Source organism: Phaseolus vulgaris, chromosome 11 (genome assembly GCF_000499845.2).
Source record: "Phaseolus vulgaris cultivar G19833 chromosome 11, P. vulgaris v2.0, whole genome shotgun sequence".
NCBI classification, from domain to species: domain Eukaryota; kingdom Viridiplantae; phylum Streptophyta; class Magnoliopsida; order Fabales; family Fabaceae; genus Phaseolus; species Phaseolus vulgaris.
This window is the reverse complement of record NC_023749.2, coordinates 3,509,081-3,527,570: the sequence shown is the minus strand read 5'-3', so window position 1 is coordinate 3,527,570 and position 18,490 is coordinate 3,509,081. Positions and strand designations below refer to the sequence as shown.

Sequence of the window (18,490 nt, the reverse complement as noted above, 5' to 3'; positions counted from 1 at the left end):
CGGATTTTCAAGGTTTATAGCTGGTATAATAATCTATTTTGTGATAATTGCTACATAGAATAGATGCAGCTTCTATTAACAATCTTGAAGATTGTTTATATAATGAGAAAGGTGTGAATTTCGAAGAAACATGTTCTGTGTGATTATTAGGCACAGGGTAGAGGAGCTAGAGAGAGAAGATATAAAATGTAACTCAATCAATCTTATTAAAGGTATAGAATCTACTTTATATACAAAGGTTAAGGAGGGGATATATCCCTCTGGTTAACACCCCCCGTTAAACTCATGGCTGGATTAGGAACCACCATGAGTTTATCCCTGACATTAAGAAACATAGTTCCAGATACTGGTTTGGTGAGAGGGTCCGCGACTTGGAAGCGTGCAAGCAGATGAAGAAGAGTAATGTTGCCCTTGCAGATGTGGTCACGAATAAAATGTAGGTCCAACTCAAAATGTTTTGTCTTTGAGTGCATGACAGGATTGGCACTTAGAAGGACAGCACCAAGATTATCAGAGTACAACTTCAGTGTGAGAAAGGGAATACGTAATTCTGATAAAAGAGACTGAGTCCATATAACTTCAGTAAGAAGAGCTGCAACAGCACGGTATTCAGCTTCTGTTGAGCTTCTGGAAACAAATTTTTGCTTGTGAGTAGACCATGATACGAGATTGGAGCCAATATAGATGCAGTAGGCAGTTGTTGATTTCCTGTCATCAACATCAGCTCCCCAATCTGCATCCGAGAAGCCAATGATGGAAGATGAAGACTGACGTTTCAGTAAAAGACCAAAGTTGATGGTTCCAGCTAGATAGCGTAAGATGCGTTTCACAGCTTGCCAGTGGTGTAGTTTAGGGTCATGCATAAAATGACAAACACGGTTAACTGAATAGGATAACTCAGGTCGCGTTATAAGAATATATTGCAAAGCACCAACGATTGACCTGTACATAGATGGATCTTGAAAAGGTTCAGAGGAGTCTTGTTGCAGGCGAGTTGATGAAGTCATAGGGGTAGGTTGGGACTTTGCATGAAGCATATTCGTTCGACGAATCAAGTCTTTGATATATTGAGCCTGAGATAAATGCATATTACCATGTCGTGTAGTTGATACCTGAATCCCAAGAAAATGATGGAGAGGGCCTAAATCTTTAAGAGCAAAGAAAGAACTAAGAGTGGAAATAAGATCAGTGACAGCAGTAGATGAAGAGCCAGTGATAATTATATCATCAACATAAACAAGCACAAATAAAGTGAAGGAAGTAGTGAATTTGGTGAAAACAGAGGAATCACTGACAGTAGATTGAAAACCAAGATGAATCAAAGTTTGACTAAGTTTAGAAAACCAGGACCTGGGAGCTTGTTTGAGACCATAAATGGCCTTGTGTAATCTGCAGACAAGAGTTGAATCACGAGATGCAAACCCAGGAGGTTGTTGCATGTAGACATGCTCAATCAAGTCACCATGAAGGAAGGCGTTATTGATATCAATTTGACGCACAGGCCATTGTTGAGTGACAGCATGAGAGAGCACAATGCGGATGGTGTTATGTTTCACCACTGGGCTAAAAGTCTCTGTGTAGTCCACACCTTCAGTTTGATTGAATCCCTTTGCAACCAGTCGGGCCTTACACCGTTGAAAAGTACCATCTGCATGTAGCTTGGTTTTGAAAACCCACTTACAGCCAACAAGAGAGGCTCCTGGTGGAAGTGTGGTAAGAGTCCAAGTTTTGTTGGAGAGGAGAGCATGATATTCGTCATTCATTGCTTGAAACCACATAGGTGAAGAAATTGCTTCCTTGACAGACGTAGGAGCAGTAGGTATAGAAATTATGGCATTATATGTCTTAGGTTTGAAAATACCTACCTTGGCACGAGTAACCATGGGATGAGAATTGATAGGTTGAATCTCAGAGCCAGTATTATGATGCATATCAGTGCTGTTATCTAGAGGGACAAGAGCAGAAGAACTATGAATAGGCATATTAGTATTAGCATTAGAATGAATAACAGTAAGTGGAGGAGTTGTAGTCACAGGGGAAGGCACTGAAACAGATGAAATAGGAAAAGAATTTAATTGTTCATGATATGGAAACTCAGTTTCATTAAAGTGCACATGTCTGGAAACAATTGTCTTACCAGAGGGAGTTAGACATATATAACCTTTGTTGGTAACACTATACCCAAGAAACAAGCACTGTTGTGAACGAAAATCAAACTTATTTTTGTTGTAAGGACGTAATAAAGGAAAACAAGCACAACCAAAAACTTTGAAAATAGCGTAATTAGGATTTTTGTTAAACAACATAGTATAAGGATTAGAGTTGTGCAAAACAGGAGTGGGAAGCACATTGATAATATGAGTTGAAGTAAGAAAGGCTTCAGCCCAGAAACGCCTAGGCAAAGAAGCAGTGGCCAAGAGAGTTAATCCCATGTCAACTATGTGCCTATGCTTACGCTCAACAGCACCATTTTGCTCATGAGTGTGAGGACAAATGAGCCTGTGTTGTATACCATGCTGATCAAGAACCTGTTTAAGACAAAGGAATTCACGGGCATTGTCGGTTTGTAAAGAACGCAATTTAGAACACGTTTGATTTTCAGCAAAAGATTTAAATTTGTGAAAAGCAGCAGGAACCTGTGACTTAGCATGAAGAAAATATATCCATGTATACTTACTAAAAGCATCAACAAACGAAATGTAATAACGGGCACCATTGGAAGCTGGTATAGGAGAAGGTCCCCACACATCAGCAAACACAAGTTCTAAAGGTTTTGTGTAAACAGTAGCAGAAGAATGAAAAGGCAATTGCATATGTTTACCAAGCAGACAACTAGAACAAAAACTAATATGATTGGAACATCTGATATCATTATTGTGAAAAATCTGTTTGAGAATATCCATATTACAATGACCCAGTCTTTGATGCCAAACATTAGCAGTCAGTGTATTACGAGTAAAAGAAATATTGTGAACAGAGGATGAAGGAAGATGATTATGAAGCATTGGGAAACTGTATAACCCATCTTTAAGGGTGCCTTGAAGAAGAATCTTTTTCGTAGCCTGATCAACAACATAACAACTGTTAGCAGTAAAAGTAAACAAGACATTGTTATCACGAGCAAAGGAAGACACACTGAGAAGATTTTTTGTAATTAAAGGAACATGTAGAAGATTTTTTAAAACTAAACTTTTATGAGTAGAAGGAGAAGAAAAAGATGTGGAACCAATATTGGCAATAGACAAACCTGATCCATTACCCATTTTGACAGTTTCAGTGCCATGGTAAGGCTGTTTTGAAGAATAGACAGTGGAGTCCTTTGTGACGTGATGAGTGGCGCCACTATCAGGGTACCAAAGAGGATCGTCCATAGTGGATTGAACGCCCAACAAAGATGCCTCATTCGATGCATGATCAGAATCTGAAAAATGAGAGACATGGGCATGTGGAGGAGGTTGCGGTTGATAATCATACCAGCGCCAGCAATGAAGAGCAGTGTGACCGGGTTTGCCACACACTTGACAAAATATCTTGGAGTTATTCCAAGCACCACGATTGGAAGAGCGAGCCACACGAGCACCGCGACTAAAATTGTTGTTTCTGCCAGAGCCACGGGAACCAGAAAAATTGTTCTTGTATTTTTCTTGAGATGGATTTGCCGGATGCCAGGATGTGTATGCAGCAGTGGCAGGAAACGTTAATGGATCGACTTGATTGTGCCGCTCAAGACGCTCTTCTTGAACCAGAAGAAGGGCTTCGATCTCAGCAACAGTATAGGGATCCCTTCGTGACAAAACAGAGGCAACAAATGGATCATAATCAGACGAAAGACCATCCAAGATGGCTTCGATATGATCTTCGACGGATATGGGCGCACCGACTGACGCAAGAGCATCCACAGTTCTTTTGATGCCGAGAACATACGTTGAGACAGATTTATCTTTCTTGAGTTGTTTGAGAGTGAGTTTAAGTTTCTTGACCTGAGATCGAGTATGAGACAAGAAATACGTGTGCAGCGTGGTCCAGATCTGGGTTGCAGAATGGAGACCAACCATTTGCGTTAGCAATGGTGTCGTCATTGACGCCAAAAGCCACGCCACCACCAGATTGTCCTGTTGTTTGTACAGACGATAAGCATGAGATGCTGGGACAGTGCCATCGGCGGAGGTTGAAGGCGATTCAGGAACGCAAGAACCATCAAGAAAATGCGAGAGCATAAGACCATCAAGCGTGGCCAACACCTGTTGTTTCCAGAGAAGAAAGTTTTCTTCATCAAGCTTGAGAAGAATCGGAGTGTGGAAATGGTGTAAAGAAACAGAGGCGGAAGCGGTGGAAGAGGTGGAAGAGGTGGAAGCGGTGGAAAAGGTGGAGGAGGTGGGCCAGAGGCTGCAGAAGTCATGGGTACTCAAAAAAAGAAAAGAAAAGCGAAAAAGCTAATAGCTCTGGATACCATATTAGGCACAGGGTAGAGGAGCTAGAGAGAGAAGATATAAAATGTAACTCAATCAATCTTATTAAAGGTATATAATCTACTTTATATACAAAGGTTAAGGAGGGGATATATCCCTCTGGTTAACAGTGATTAAAGGTGTATGATTTTTCTAATTTGTGTTTACGTACTCATTAATATTTATAAACCAAAACTACCAGTGGATGGCTTACTTCTTGAGTATATATATATATATATATATATATATATATATATATATATATATATATATATATATATAAGAAATAATGAAATAAAAAATAAAAAGTTATTACAAATAAAAATAATATTTAATTTAAATAATACTAAAACCATTAAAAATAATAATAATAATAAAATTATAATTTAATAATTAATTAAAAATAATTTATAATAACAAAGATAATTTAATTGTTTTACAAATATGTTATTACATATTTTTAAAAATTATTATCTATGAAATTACTCACAAATTTTATAGTATTTTTTTTCCTTATTCTCTTTCTCAGTCTAAACAATCAATTTTTAACTTTTATTCTTTCTTTTTTTCATTCTACCATTTTGATTAGTCAATCCAAATAGAGTTGAGAAGGAAATGACAATGAAAAAGGGTTTGCATACACTGATATATACAATGAAAAAGGACAATGAGAGAAAGTCTCCATATAGTTGTATATATTTTCTGTATATGAAATTATGTAAATACACATAAGAGAATAAAGTCATAGAAACAGGCTTGCAACTCTTTCGTCCAAATGATACATGTTTTCGCCATGCGAGAATAAGTTTAGAAACGAAAATATACCAAAGATATGGTGGGGCTGTTGTGGATGTGGATGGCTTTTGTGGATGGATTTTATAATAAAATAAACTGTTTATCCATTTCTAACTAATCCACATCAAAACTGAAATAACAAAAACTGATCATTTTTTTCTGTATAAATATATGACTGTTAGATTGTAATAGTGATGTGATTCCAATAGCCACATAGAACAAGATTCTTGACACTTTGAGGAATCACCTTGAGCTGGAAAATATAGAGGCACTTTCTTAGAAGTTGGATCATGGTTCTAAGTCAAGAACTCACCAATAACAAGTACCAAATCCCAAACTCATTTGGATGAACCAAATATTGTCAAATTGAATCAACAAAGGAATTTAAAAAGAAGAGACCGAACAGAATTGAATCAAAATCAAATGTACCGAACAGAAATTAAGAAACAAACAGAATATAGGTGCTGGAAAATTAGAAGAACCGAAACAACAACAACTCAAAACACAAGGCAACATGAACAAATTGAAGAAGAAGAAAGGAAGGAGAAGAGAATGCTCATGAAGATGGAAGAATGGTTGGATGATCACGCCACTAGAAGTATGGATGCTCCTAGATGAGTGTGCAAGCCGCCACTTGAGGAAACCATGGTCCTTCAAGATAAGACTAGAGTAGAAGCTCAAAAGCTCTCCAAATGCTCACTCCAATTTTGAGTATAGTTTCTTTAGATGAATTCAAATCTGAATTTTACAAGGAAGGCACCTCTATTTATAGCCTAAGGTGCTGAAAAAAGAAAGCTAAAACAATTCAAAATTCCCTCCAATTCAAACTAGAACCGGCGCCTATTTGCAAAGCAAGGAAGGTGTGATCCTTTCCTTCACTTTGGCACCCCCTATTCTACTCCTACACCTATCTACTAATACACCCCCCTAAAGCTCCTAACTAAAGCCTAAAAGATGCTATAACAAAAGAGGTTTCTAAGGTTTCCCTCTAAGCACCTTCAACTAAAGACACTACAAAAAGAGAAAATAAATGTCCTCTAGCTCCCAAGGCTTTGAACATGCTTCTTGTAATCCTTTGAGGTGGACTTTGACCTCCATGGGCGTCCTACATTTGTGCCTCCACCTCTTCTTGAGCTTGATGAGTGGCCTCCATGTTCTCTTGGGCTTGATCTCCATCATAGAAGAAGAAAATAAAAAATTAAACTTTACAACAACATAAAAGTTGAATCTATAAACATAAATTACTATTTATTTTGATTATTATTGATGATATAATCATGTTAATTTCAAGTAAAAAATACAGGACATATTTATAAAAAAACCAAAGTCAATTAGTATTAATTAATAGTGGACACATAAATAATATTGAAGTGTTTACCTAAATGCAAAATTCTAAAAAAAACTAATACAAATGTTACACTTAATGCTTAAAAATGAGAAGAAAAAAATACAAAAATAAATAAGTCTAGAAAATAAAAACAACAACAATAAAATAAGTGTAACATTTGTAAAAAAAAATAATTTTAAACTAAATATTTTTAATTTATTACTTTTTTATTTTTATTTTGTAAAAACTCATTTATTTATTCATTAATTATATTTATAATTATTTTAAACATTAAAAATATTTATTTTTTAATGCATTCAAAATTAAAATTATTAAAAAAAATAATAATTTATTATTTATTTATTTATTTTTAAAATGGTGCTAGATAGGAAAATAAAAAATAAAAGAGTGCTAGATAGGGAAATAAAAAGAAAAGGGTGCTAGATAAGGGAAATAAAAACAAAAGGGTGCTAGATAGGGAAATAAAGATGTAAATGGTAATTGAGCCTTTTTTTTATATCTTTTTATATAATTTTTTCTTATATGAACATTCTGACAACCTATACATTTTTTATCCGCGCTAAACAACCTCTCCATTTTTTATCTGCTAAATAAAAGATTATGTTTGGCAAAAAAATACGAGTTCGTTGGAAACCTGGTAAGACTTCATTGTTGATTAAATTCAGCAATTGACAATGACGGTTTACTCGCTCAATAATAATGGTCTCAACAATAATGGTAAAAGTGACACGTTTTCAAGTATCTAAAAATCTTTATAATTCTTCTGATTAGTATTAAACTTATCATCTTAGTACGTAGAGGATACTTGCAAAAAAATAAAATATTTTTTAAAACAATTCAATCCTTTACCCTATTATAGTGTATTTTCTATTTCCACAATGATAATATAAAAATAAATTAACAATTTTTTTTTTATTTGCTTTGAATATTATTTATTCTATTCATGTAATTTTCATTATTAAGAGTAGTTCAATCAAAATTTTCATTTTTAAAATTGTAATAATAATATGACATTTTTATGAAGAATTGATAGATTTTATTGAATATTAAAATCTTACAATTAATTGAAGAACTTCAAAGAAAAATGAATTTGTATATTTATATTTTCCCAACAAATCACAAAACGAGTGTATGTAACAACTAGGTATTATTTTCGTTATGTTTATTTTCCACATACCCGTGAGAATATTTTATTTAAAATCTCAATGAAACAACATAATATATATATATAAAAGTTAATTTAGTCTATAGATTTTTTACTAAAATATATTCTTTCAAGTTACAAATTATTTTATATATTTTTATTGAATCATAAATTTACTGGATAGCTAATATCAATTTTATTCACATACATACATGATAATTCTTTTGCTTATAATTTTGATTATTTAGAGTTATAAGTGATGATAATAATAATAATCATTTTGTTATTTTTTCATGGAGTTGGAAATTCAATTTTTTATCTACATTAGTTTAATTTTAAATTTATTATTTATTTTATTTTATAAAGAATATATGTTTCTTTTACTACAATCTCCATTATTAAATTTTAATTAATAATTATAGTTTTTTTTATTTAGTTTGTGAAGTTAATCTCTAACTACAAAGAAAAAAGTGAATCTCAATCATTCAAACAAAATTATTTTTTAAGAGAAATGATAGTTTGACAATAACATAATAGTTGTATATAACTTTTAATATAATTAATTTAAATATAAATATATATATATATATATATATATTAAAGTAATTAAATAATATTAACTGTTTTATTGATTTTGTTGGAAAACCATTTTGAAGGAGCTAATAGAAGAGAGATTAAGGTAATAATTAATGAGGTTCTAGCAATCTCCATTATAGTTTGTTCCAATAGGACATTTGTTTTCTGTACATTTTATTTTCTCCTCACTTTCATTGGGTTAGAGTACAAATTCCATCAACTTTATGATTTTTTTTTTTGTCTTAAATACATATTTATCTCGTATGATCAAATTTTTTGTTTCAGTGTACAATACAATGTTTTTAAAAAAAAAATTGAATTGCAATGATTTGTTTTTTAACTTTAGTCATGTTTTTCTTTAAGTAATAACAAAATGCATGTGAATTATAACTAGGTGAAATGAAAATGTAAATTTTGATTAAAAGCTAGAGAGAATAATATTTAAGTTTAATTAATTTTGAAATTCTTCGTAAATTTAAATATTTTAACTGAATCTCTATTTAATTTCCTGTTACAGTGAATATTAAAAAAATTATATTGTTTAATTTGAGTTGTTGTTAATTTGTTTGCAATTTGAATATCGTGACTATTATTTTATCTGATAATATTGCTTACTTGTTGTCTTCATGTATTAAGAGACCTGAGCTTTTATAATTAACATAAATTGACATAAATTTTTTATTATTTTAATTAAAAATGTGTTAAATAATGAGATTTTTTTTATGGCTTTTACATCATTATCTACACCAACCACCAAAAGAATGTTGCCCAAAGGTGACCATGATAATAGTTTGTTATTAAACACATTTTTCAATAGAATCAATAAAAAGTACTCGCTATTTTATATTAAGTGTAATATTACTTTATATTAACTAGAAATTTTTACATTTATTAACATGTATGAAATTAAGTAAACAAAAGATAATCTACTCAGAAAAATAAATTATGAAGATTGTATTAAAAAATATAAATTTTTGAAGTAAATTATTTTTTAATAAAAAATCAATTAAAAATATTCAAAATTTAGTTACGAGTAACTTTTGAAACTTAATTAAGTCTAATATTTATAATATTATATTTAAATTTGATTCTTGAAATAACCTAGTATGTTGGAAAACATAACAGGTTCATTATCCTGATCATCTAAAGCATTTTAGTGTTTCAGATACTTCTTTCTGATCTACATTATCTAAATAAAAGAAATAACCGCATGAATGATTTTGGTCTGGGACACTCTTTCCATGCAAAATGTCCTTATCCACATTCAATATGGATAACATCATCATAATTTAATTCGAATTTTAAAATAAATCAAGCTTAGAGATTTCTAAAATTAAAAAAATATATAAACGTCTATTTTTTGTTTATAAAAATTATAACTAATTAAGTTTGGTAAATAATTAATAAAGTATTATGAAGTTTTACTCTCCCTGTTAGGGAGATGAGACCTAAATAACTATTGAAAGTTTCGTCTTCTTCCTTCCTTCGGGGAGGTTGCTAGGATTTTATTGTGGTCTTTCTGGTCTTCGTACTACTCTTTTCAGCCTCAGAGGAATGTCAAATGGGATAAGTACCTGCAGAAAGCACTCCGACGCTCAAGTCATTGAAACGGACGAATATTCAACACCTGGGTGTGTAGAGTAATAATGAGGTACTTTTTTTTTTGTTGGAATGTGCACTATTTATATTATTTTAATGAACTTACTTTATTGGATCTGATTAGTGGAATGAATCACATTTATAATTGTATTACCTAATTCTTAATAATGAATTAATTTCATTGATCTTGATTTGAGCATTGATTGATTTGATCGTTAATGATTTAGTTCAGACCTTCTATAATAGTTTCGATCGTCTCGGACATCTGTATCATTCGGTCTCGGCCATAGCACTGTAATCACAAATTGATAGAAGAATAATTTAGAGACGAGACAATTTTAATTATTTATTTAATGGAAATAAGTGAATTACATAAGTGAGTATTGTTTTAGGAGTAGAAAATTATTGCACGTTTGTTTGACTGAAGAGTGAAGAGTCAAAGAAAATGGCATGAGTGTGAGATAAGATAACATCAGAGGAACGTGCATTCCAATTATATATGGTCACTGTTCTTCTCAAAAATCTGCATCATCTTCTTCAACAAAAAGATGGCTGTGGACGAAGCTGCATCTATGATAGATCCTAAAAACAAACCCAAACGAAACAAGTTTGCTTTAGCTTGTGCCATTTTAGCTTCCATGACTTCTATCTTACTAGGTTATGGTGAGTATCACACTACTGCTACGTTAATTTCTCTCACTCCAACACTCTTTCTCTTTCTTATGTGAATTTTAATCACTCCAGATATTGGAGTCATGAGTGGAGCAGCTTTGTACATACAACGAGATCTCAAAGTATCGGACGTCCAAATCGAAATCCTGAGTGGAATCATTAACCTCTACTCGCCGGTAGGCTCTTTTATCGCCGGCAGAACCTCCGACTGGATAGGTCGCCGTTACACCATTGCGCTCGCCGGCGTCATCTTCTTCGTCGGAGCAATCCTCATGGGATTCTCCCCTAACTACGCCTTTCTCATGTTTGGCCGCTTCTTCGCCGGCGTCGGCATCGGCTTCGCCTTCCTCATCGCCCCCGTCTACAACTCCGAAATCTCCCCTACCTCCGCTCGCGGCTTCCTCACTTCCTTCCCAGAGGTTTCCATTTCTCTCTCTCTCTCTCTCTCTCTCTCTCTCTCTCTCCTTCCAATCATGTTCTAATAATGACTTTAAACTACTGTGTTCAAAGCTGCATAAATAAGAATTTCAAAAGTGTTATGAAATCGAGTGAATTGTTTTATCAAATTAGAAATAAACTATGCGCTCGAACTCAACTGAAAGGTAACAAACTATTTTTTTCATTGATATATTTATTCAGTTGACATGGCTAAGTTCAGTTTGGTTCTCTCTGATTCATTTCGATTAGTTAAGATGAACAACGATTCAATGCAAAATTATTTGACGCCATTTCGGTTTTTCAGATATTCCTGAACGGAGGGATTCTAATAGGATACATTTCAAACTACGGATTTTCGAAGCTGCCGCTTCGGCTGGGATGGCGGCTCATGCTTGGAGTGGGAGCCGTTCCGGCCATTTTTCTAGCGGTGGCAGTGTTGGCCATGCCGGAGTCACCGAGGTGGCTCGTGGCGCAAGGTCGATTAGGCGAAGCAAAGAGAATTCTGCACAAAATCTCGGACTCGGAGGAAGAGGCTCGGCTAAGGCTAGCCGACATAAAAGACACGGCTGGGATTCCTCAGGACTGCGACGACGACGTCGTATTAGTGACCAAGCGGAGTCACGGGCAAGGCGTATGGAAAGAGCTTTTCCTACACCCCAGTCGCGCCGTTTGCCACATCTTCATCGCGTCGCTCGGGATTCACTTCTTCGCCCAAGCTACGGGCATCGACGCCGTCGTTTTGTACAGCCCCAGGATCTTCCAGAACGCCGGAATCAAATCCGATAACTACCTTCTCCTCGCGACGGTGGCGGTTGGGTTCGTGAAAACCGCTTCCGTTTTGGTTGCCACGTTTTTGCTGGACCGGGCCGGGCGGCGCGTGTTGCTTTTATGCAGCGTTAGTGGGCTGATATTATCGCTTGTGACATTGGGTGTGTGTCTCACGGTGGTGGGCCATTCTGGGTCGACGCTGACGTGGGCCATTGGGCTGAGCATCGCTGCGGTGTTGGCCTATGCGTCGACTTTCTCGATTGGGTCGGGGCCCATCACGTGGGTGTATAGCTCGGAGATTTTCCCGCTTAGGTTGCGCGCTCAGGGCGTGGCGATTGGGGCGGTGGTGAATAGGGTGACGAGTGGGGTGATCTCAATGACTTTTCTGTCCCTCTGTAAGGCCATTACCACTGGGGGTGCCTTCTTTCTCTTTGCCGGTGTCGCTGTTGCTGCGTGGATTTTTCACTACACAATGCTCCCCGAAACACGTGGGAAGACTCTTGAGGAAATTGAAGGCTCTTTTGGTAATTTCTGGAGGAACCCTAAACCCAAAGGACTTCACTGCGCTAACGGCGACGCCCAATTAAGGAGCACTGCCCAAACTTCCACAGACGTGGATTAGGATAATATGCTTATCTTCAGACATTTTTACCCTTACGATACGTGTTTGGCAAAGGAGTTTTATTTATAACTGAGGTTATAAATTATAGGAGTGTTGTTCTTGTATGCGCCGGTGGTCCTCAATGTTACTTTGGTGTCCACAGTTAACAAGTTTCTCCTATTGGTCTTTGGTCAGAATGAAAGATATATTATAATTAAAACTCTAATGATAATGATATAATTTGAATTTATGATAAATAATTAAATTGTTGTATAAATTATATTTAATTTAAATGAATAGGCAATTACTGAATGAATTTGATAGTTATACATTAGGATGTGTAATTGGATAGTTACGATAAAACGTTCTGCATTGTTAATTAAAGGTGAGAAAATGAATTTAGTTGGACAAATTCGGACCTAGTTGTTTCTCTAACGTTATGTAGAGATAATGTAAAATACTTCACAAAAAGTAAGAGAAAATGTGCTATAATACACGTTCTGATACACATTACCAAAATATAATATTGACTACACAATGCAACCACATCTTCAAACGTATACCGCTTTCAAAAATCTCAATACGGTGAATGACATCCACTAATGTCCTTAAAAGGTTGATGATGCATGCATGATTGAAAAGAATAAAGAATATGACAGTTACTGGGCAAAAAATGCTTCAAGATAGAATAGCTTTAAGGGCATCCTTCACGTAAGAATATTTGAATGTGAAACCCAACTTCTTAGCTTGAGTAGGAACTACTCTCTGCCCTTCTAAAACCTTCAAAGAAAAGAAGTTAAAGGTTCGTTTAAATGAAATGATGCCAGAAGTTAAGTAAACTGAGGACAAATTAACCATAGATTATTCCTTACCACAGAAGCACCTTCTCCAAGAACAGCTTTGAGTGCAAAATCCGGTACCGGCAGCCATGACGGACGAGCCAAGACATGTCCCAGCTGGTCACACAGTTCTGCCAATCGCACAGGATTTGGTGCAGTTCCATTGATAACACCTAAACAAACATGATTCATGATAATGCAACAAACTAAACAGAAAAATATATCCATGATTTTGCTTGAAAGTGTCTAGAGTTGTTAGAGGTAATCTCAAAAGGAATAACATAATTTAACCGTGTAATTGCGGCTGGAGGTATTAATGTAATAGGAGGAAAATGGGTAATCCTATTACAATGAAGTCTGTGCTATGACCAATATCCACTGTTCATTATTCATTTGCATTTTTTTAAAGAATTTTGATAAATTTGTTTTGGGGATATGGGAGTGAATAATTCACCTTTGTAAGATGGATTTGATAGCGCTTCATATATCAAATTGACAATGTCATCCAAGTGAATCCAGGAGAACCTGCACGAAAGAATAAAAGGAACTCAAGTACTCAACTACGGCATCAACCATGAAATTAATACAAACTACACATCTTATTAGCAGCATTCAAGCTGTGAAAAGGGTTATTTTTGCATTTTACAAAACACACCAGGTTGGAGTGGGAAGTTGCTTCATCGACAGTGTCTTAGAATGGGCTAAAAATACTACGAAGTACATCTCTTACAAGCGAAAGAAACTGAGTGAAATACCATTGTTTTCCAGAGCCGAGAGGTCCACCAGCAAACAAGTTGAAGAGAGGTATCATTTTAGCTGCAGAGACTCAGATGTTTTTATCAGTTTAACCCAACAATATCATGAATTTTCAATAGTTTTTTATCAGATATAATTTCTTCATGACATTAAAAAAGAAAAATACCTTTCAAATTCCTATTTAATATAATCACCAATATAAGCCTACGGACAATAATATATCAAATACTATATTTAAGTCCATAATTTGCACTTTAGAAGTCAAACCTAGTGCTCCACCATCTTTACCAAGAACAACACCAATGCGAATTAGAGTCAGTCTAACATCTCCGTTTACCTTTAGGGCTGTGGATTCCCACTCCCTACAAACCTGTACAGAAGGGGCATTCTTGATCAATACAATCTAGAGGCTACAGTTGGACATTGTTCCATATATTTGAATAACATCTCAAGGGACAGGAAGTTAGACAGAAGTAGCTCCGATTTTTCATAACAACTGCCTTCATTTAACTTGTATATTTTGTACTAGACACTTTAAAGTTTAGTCTCAAGATCAAATTTTAAAGCAGAAACTGGGTTCTTTTTCAACTTTTAATAAATGTTGGTTTTCAAATTACTTAAATGCCCAAAACCAAAGTCGATTAGTTTTAATACCTTTAGTTGATTGGAAAATATCGGATTCGTAGAACTGAATGATCAGAAACACACTTTCAGAGGAAAAATAGACAAAAGCTATTTATAAGGTATATCAATCAATTGTGACAAATATTCTTGTACACCGTCAACTAAGTAGAAAAACAAAAGGCTAAAATATTAAAAAAATCATCTTATAAAATGTTAAATAAGAAAGATCAATACCCTTTCGAAATTCATGAGTATACTCTTAAACATTCCATTCACAAAGCAAAGAAGTATTTTTTTCCTATTTTTTTTACTTACCTCAGCCAAATAATCATTTCCTGATGGACTTTGTTCATCAAAGACTTGTGTCTCACTGGTACCTGAACATATTAAAGTGGAAGGAAAATGAAAAAACTTACTTTGTATGCAAAATAATGCATAGTTATTAACCAGTCGGTGAATATAAAACGTGCTCCAAAAGTAATTACATTACATTTGCTAACCAGTGCATTAAACAACCAATGATAATATTAATCACAAAGCAAGACAGTGATCAACTAGTATTTAACCATTTTTTGCATACAAACGTACCATAATAACCAACAGCTGTTGCACTAACAAGAACTTTAGGTCGAATTTCATCTGGTGCACTCTTTATCAATTCTACAACCTTTGCTACGAAATAAATAGGTCAGGAAGAATAAGCAATGATTTATGTAAATAACAGAAAAATATATGGAGGAACATATTTTTCCCGAGAGAAAATAATAAAAAATACATTTATTTTCATTTTTGTCAATGGGAAATGTATGGTTACCTTTGAGGTCACTCTAATCCTGCTTTGCTTGATTTCCTTCTTTATCTGCAGCATTAAATGCATGTTACTCACTTCAAGTTATGCATGTGCTAATTTTACCAGCACAAAAGTAAAGGTTGGAGGAAGAAGAGACAGAAAAATAAACAGTGTATGTGTATGCGTATAGTCAGTTCCTCTAAAAAATAATGTTCAGCAGTTTTCAACTTACAGCAATGTCCAAGATAGCAAAAATTTCCAAAATATACATCAATATATTATTTTATAATTTAAGAATTCTGGATATAAAAAAGTCGTCTGTAAATTTTCTTATTCCAATAAAATTTTAAAAAAAGTAAATGAGGTCTTTCCAGCACAACTATAAAAGAACACATGCACTGCCAATAAGCAAACTACAAATCAAAATAGCCTGAACAGAGACAATATCAAAATATTAGTAGAAAGATACCTAATATGCCTAAATAACCACCAAATATGTGTAAGTTGAGTACTAAATCATATAAGTAGTGGAAGTAATTAGAACGGCAATAACCTCAGGAGACCAACGGGTACTTATGGCCAGTCCAGCCAAATTCACAACCCCCGTTGAGCCCTGAATGCTATCTTTCCATTCTGGTTCTTCTGCAATCTTGATTCCTGGAAAGTCTTTTGCTGTAGATACCAAGGCAAAATTAACCAATTAATCCAACCTATAGTGTATGTTCTGACAGAGTCAGGTTGTGCAAAAAAATTGTTTTTCTTCTACCATTATGAGAAAAATAAAACTAGAGGAGTCTAAATTAGTATGAATAGAAACTAACAAATATATATTGCTTATAATTTAAAAATTAAAGTTATTCTGCTGTAATTGAAGTTGACCTGTCACTATGATCTTTTGAAAAGGTTAGCACTTGTGAATAAGTTTGTTGGTATTCTTTTCTAAAGTGTGACTGTTAGTGTACATTTATAGCATTAATTTATTACCTTCTTACCCGGAAAAATTGTTTCTGCTTTAGATTTAAATCGCGTCAAGACATGAATACTGTGATTGTCTGCAAATATTGTTATTTGAGATGCAAGTTAGCTTAAATGTTTATGCATATACCCACAGAAGCTTAGATAGAATTTAATCGATAAAAAATAGACAAGCAGGAGTCTGAAAAAACCAGAGGTTATACCAAACCAAGGACGCAACATACTATAGGATGCAACTATTTATGTTCGTTAGGTTTATATTTTGCAAAGCAAGAGGATAACTGTGTGCAAACTAGATGTACAAGAGAGAACTAGGAAAATACAACCACAATGCATTTTAGAGTAAAACTTATGCAGGATTAAAAACGGCCGAAATCTAGATGTACAATAGATCACTAGAAAAATGCTGCATTTCATATCATAAAACATAAACAAATGTGCTCATTAAGCTAGAGCGTGGCATAACCTGCTTGCAGTCTTTGCACCAACCTTCTACCAATAAAACCTGTTGCTCCAGTTACAGATATGATCATTTTACTTCCCTGCAAAAACACTCTTAGGTGATACTGTGAAACCCAAACTAAATAAGTAGTTAGAAAAGGCGAAACTGATAACAGTTAATGACATTCTTAATATGCAAATTACCAAAGTAATGTTTACAAAAAAGCATGCTTCCTACACACATAGAAGCAATCTTGTCAATCTTAAAGTAAATACTAGTTATACGCAGCACTCAACAAGGTATACAAAGTTGCATAGCTCATCCCTCTTTTTTGTGCTTGTAATCACTTGTGAGGTTGAGAGGTCGAAATCTTAAAGATTGTAATACCACCTGCTAAGCCAAAGATGGGTATAACTTAATAATCACAGGTGGCACTCTTATTTTGAACCAAAAGAGCTAATCCTAACCTGAATCAGGTTTCCTAAGGCAAGATCAAGACAAGCCTACTGCGATTATTAGCACACAAAAGCAACAAATAGAACACCACCGTATTGGGTTTTGAGTGTACAGAAATAATACCATGAAACTAAATTAAAACTGAAATAAAATATCTAATGTGGAATACATATAAGGGGAAAAACCACGGGAAAAAAGTATGAGAAATTTTCTTTTATAATCTCTCTCTGAATACAAGGATAGAACAAAAACAAACTCTTAAAATAAGGAGAATACACCTCAATAGGAGGATGAAAGCTTGTGGTTACTATATATAGGAGAAGATCCTCTTCTATGCTACTCCAGCCAGTGACATGGGTAACTAATAGGTCTAAACACCTGCTTCTCAACTACTCCATTTATTGCTTCTGATTTACACAGAAAGTAAGCCTTCAACCAAATTTTCTGAGATTGGCAGTAAATTTTCGGATAAGGGGTTCTCTTCACTTTAATTGAATGTTCAACTGCGTGAAATCCAATCATTTAAAATAAATTGTATACACTAAAATGTAAGCATAAATTTTATAGCATTGGATTTGAAATTGCTGGACCAATCCTTGAATTTGGTGTCACTGTGTTTAGTTTTCAAGCTACAAAACGGATTTTACAAAGTATCACTTGTGGCATGCCACTCACTCACATTGACTTTGAAAGAATGATGAAAGGGTAAGAAATACCTTGGGATCTTTATCGGTGACGCACCAAACCCTGAAGCTCCTAGGGTCTCTGGTCTGGTAAAATGGAAGGAATGGGCATTGATGATAAGTGGGGAATGCAGAAAGGTGAGAAAGGAAAAGGTTGGTTGAGTGAATGAGCTTACTGAGAGAGATGGAGGAAGGTGAAGCGACGGAGAGATGGTGTGAGACCATGTCAGAGCAGTGGCTCCACACATTTCCATTAGGATTCAGCACTCACCACAATTTGGAAGACAGCGAGTGAGTGTTAGCAAAAACCATAAAGTGTGTGTTCATAAACTATTCATTCGTATTCTTATTCTCGCCGTGGTTTATTTGGAGCCACACCAACCATCTTCTCATATCCATCCATCACTTGTTGGTTTTGGTTAGTTCCCCCTTTCAGCTCTCATTGGACCTTCATAATATTTTGAGCATCAAAAAGACTTTCACAATATTTTGGATGATTTAGAAAATATTTAAGTAAAGCTTGGTAAAGAAGATAA

General features: G+C 34.5%; 2 protein-coding genes across 3 annotated transcripts; one reads left to right on the top strand and one right to left on the bottom strand.

Annotated features, from left to right (window-relative positions):
- The first annotated feature begins 10,179 nt into the window (after positions 1-10,179).
- On the top strand, positions 10,180-12,666 carry LOC137811006 (polyol transporter 5-like). The gene is made up of 3 exons (XM_068612550.1): positions 10,180-10,573; positions 10,655-11,001; positions 11,325-12,666. Exons 1-3 carry the CDS (start codon positions 10,459-10,461, stop codon positions 12,408-12,410), a joined length of 1,548 nt encoding a protein of 515 aa, XP_068468651.1. The 5' UTR covers positions 10,180-10,458; the 3' UTR covers positions 12,411-12,666.
- Positions 12,667-12,861: 195 nt separating this feature from the next.
- Positions 12,862-18,476, bottom strand: LOC137811012 (epimerase family protein SDR39U1 homolog, chloroplastic). 2 transcript variants are annotated; one of them, XM_068612563.1, is made up of 13 exons: positions 18,131-18,476; positions 17,988-18,041; positions 16,840-16,939; positions 16,391-16,450; positions 15,952-16,070; positions 15,423-15,467; positions 15,197-15,275; positions 14,924-14,985; positions 14,252-14,354; positions 13,984-14,044; positions 13,683-13,753; positions 13,262-13,401; positions 12,862-13,169 (listed from the first exon to the last, which is right to left on the bottom strand). In XM_068612563.1, exons 1-13 carry the CDS (start codon positions 18,206-18,208, stop codon positions 13,068-13,070), a joined length of 1,074 nt encoding a protein of 357 aa, XP_068468664.1. In that variant the 5' UTR covers positions 18,209-18,476; the 3' UTR covers positions 12,862-13,067. The 2 variants fall into 2 exon arrangements, with proteins under 2 accessions (XP_068468664.1, XP_068468672.1); XM_068612571.1 differs by having other exon boundaries at positions 16,840-16,915.
- Positions 18,477-18,490: the final 14 nt, after the last annotated feature.

Excerpts from the sequence above, each read along its gene's own strand:
- LOC137811006 (XM_068612550.1), top strand. The coding sequence starts at position 10,459 with ATGGCTGTGGACGAAGCTGCATCTATGATAGATCCTAAAAACAAACCC. Across the intron at positions 10,574-10,654 it reads TTCTATCTTACTAGGTTATG|ATATTGGAGTCATGAGTGGA; the intron begins GTGAGTATCACA and ends TAATCACTCCAG. Across the intron at positions 11,002-11,324 it reads TCCTCACTTCCTTCCCAGAG|ATATTCCTGAACGGAGGGAT; the intron begins GTTTCCATTTCT and ends TCGGTTTTTCAG.
- LOC137811012 (XM_068612563.1), bottom strand. The coding sequence starts at position 18,208 with ATGGAAATGTGTGGAGCCACTGCTCTGACATGGTCTCACACCATCTCT. Across the intron at positions 15,468-15,951 it reads GTACCCGTTGGTCTCCTGAG|ATAAAGAAGGAAATCAAGCA; the intron begins GTTATTGCCGTT and ends TTAATGCTGCAG. Across the intron at positions 13,402-13,682 it reads ATCAAATCCATCTTACAAAG|GTGTTATCAATGGAACTGCA; the intron begins GTGAATTATTCA and ends ATGTTTGTTTAG.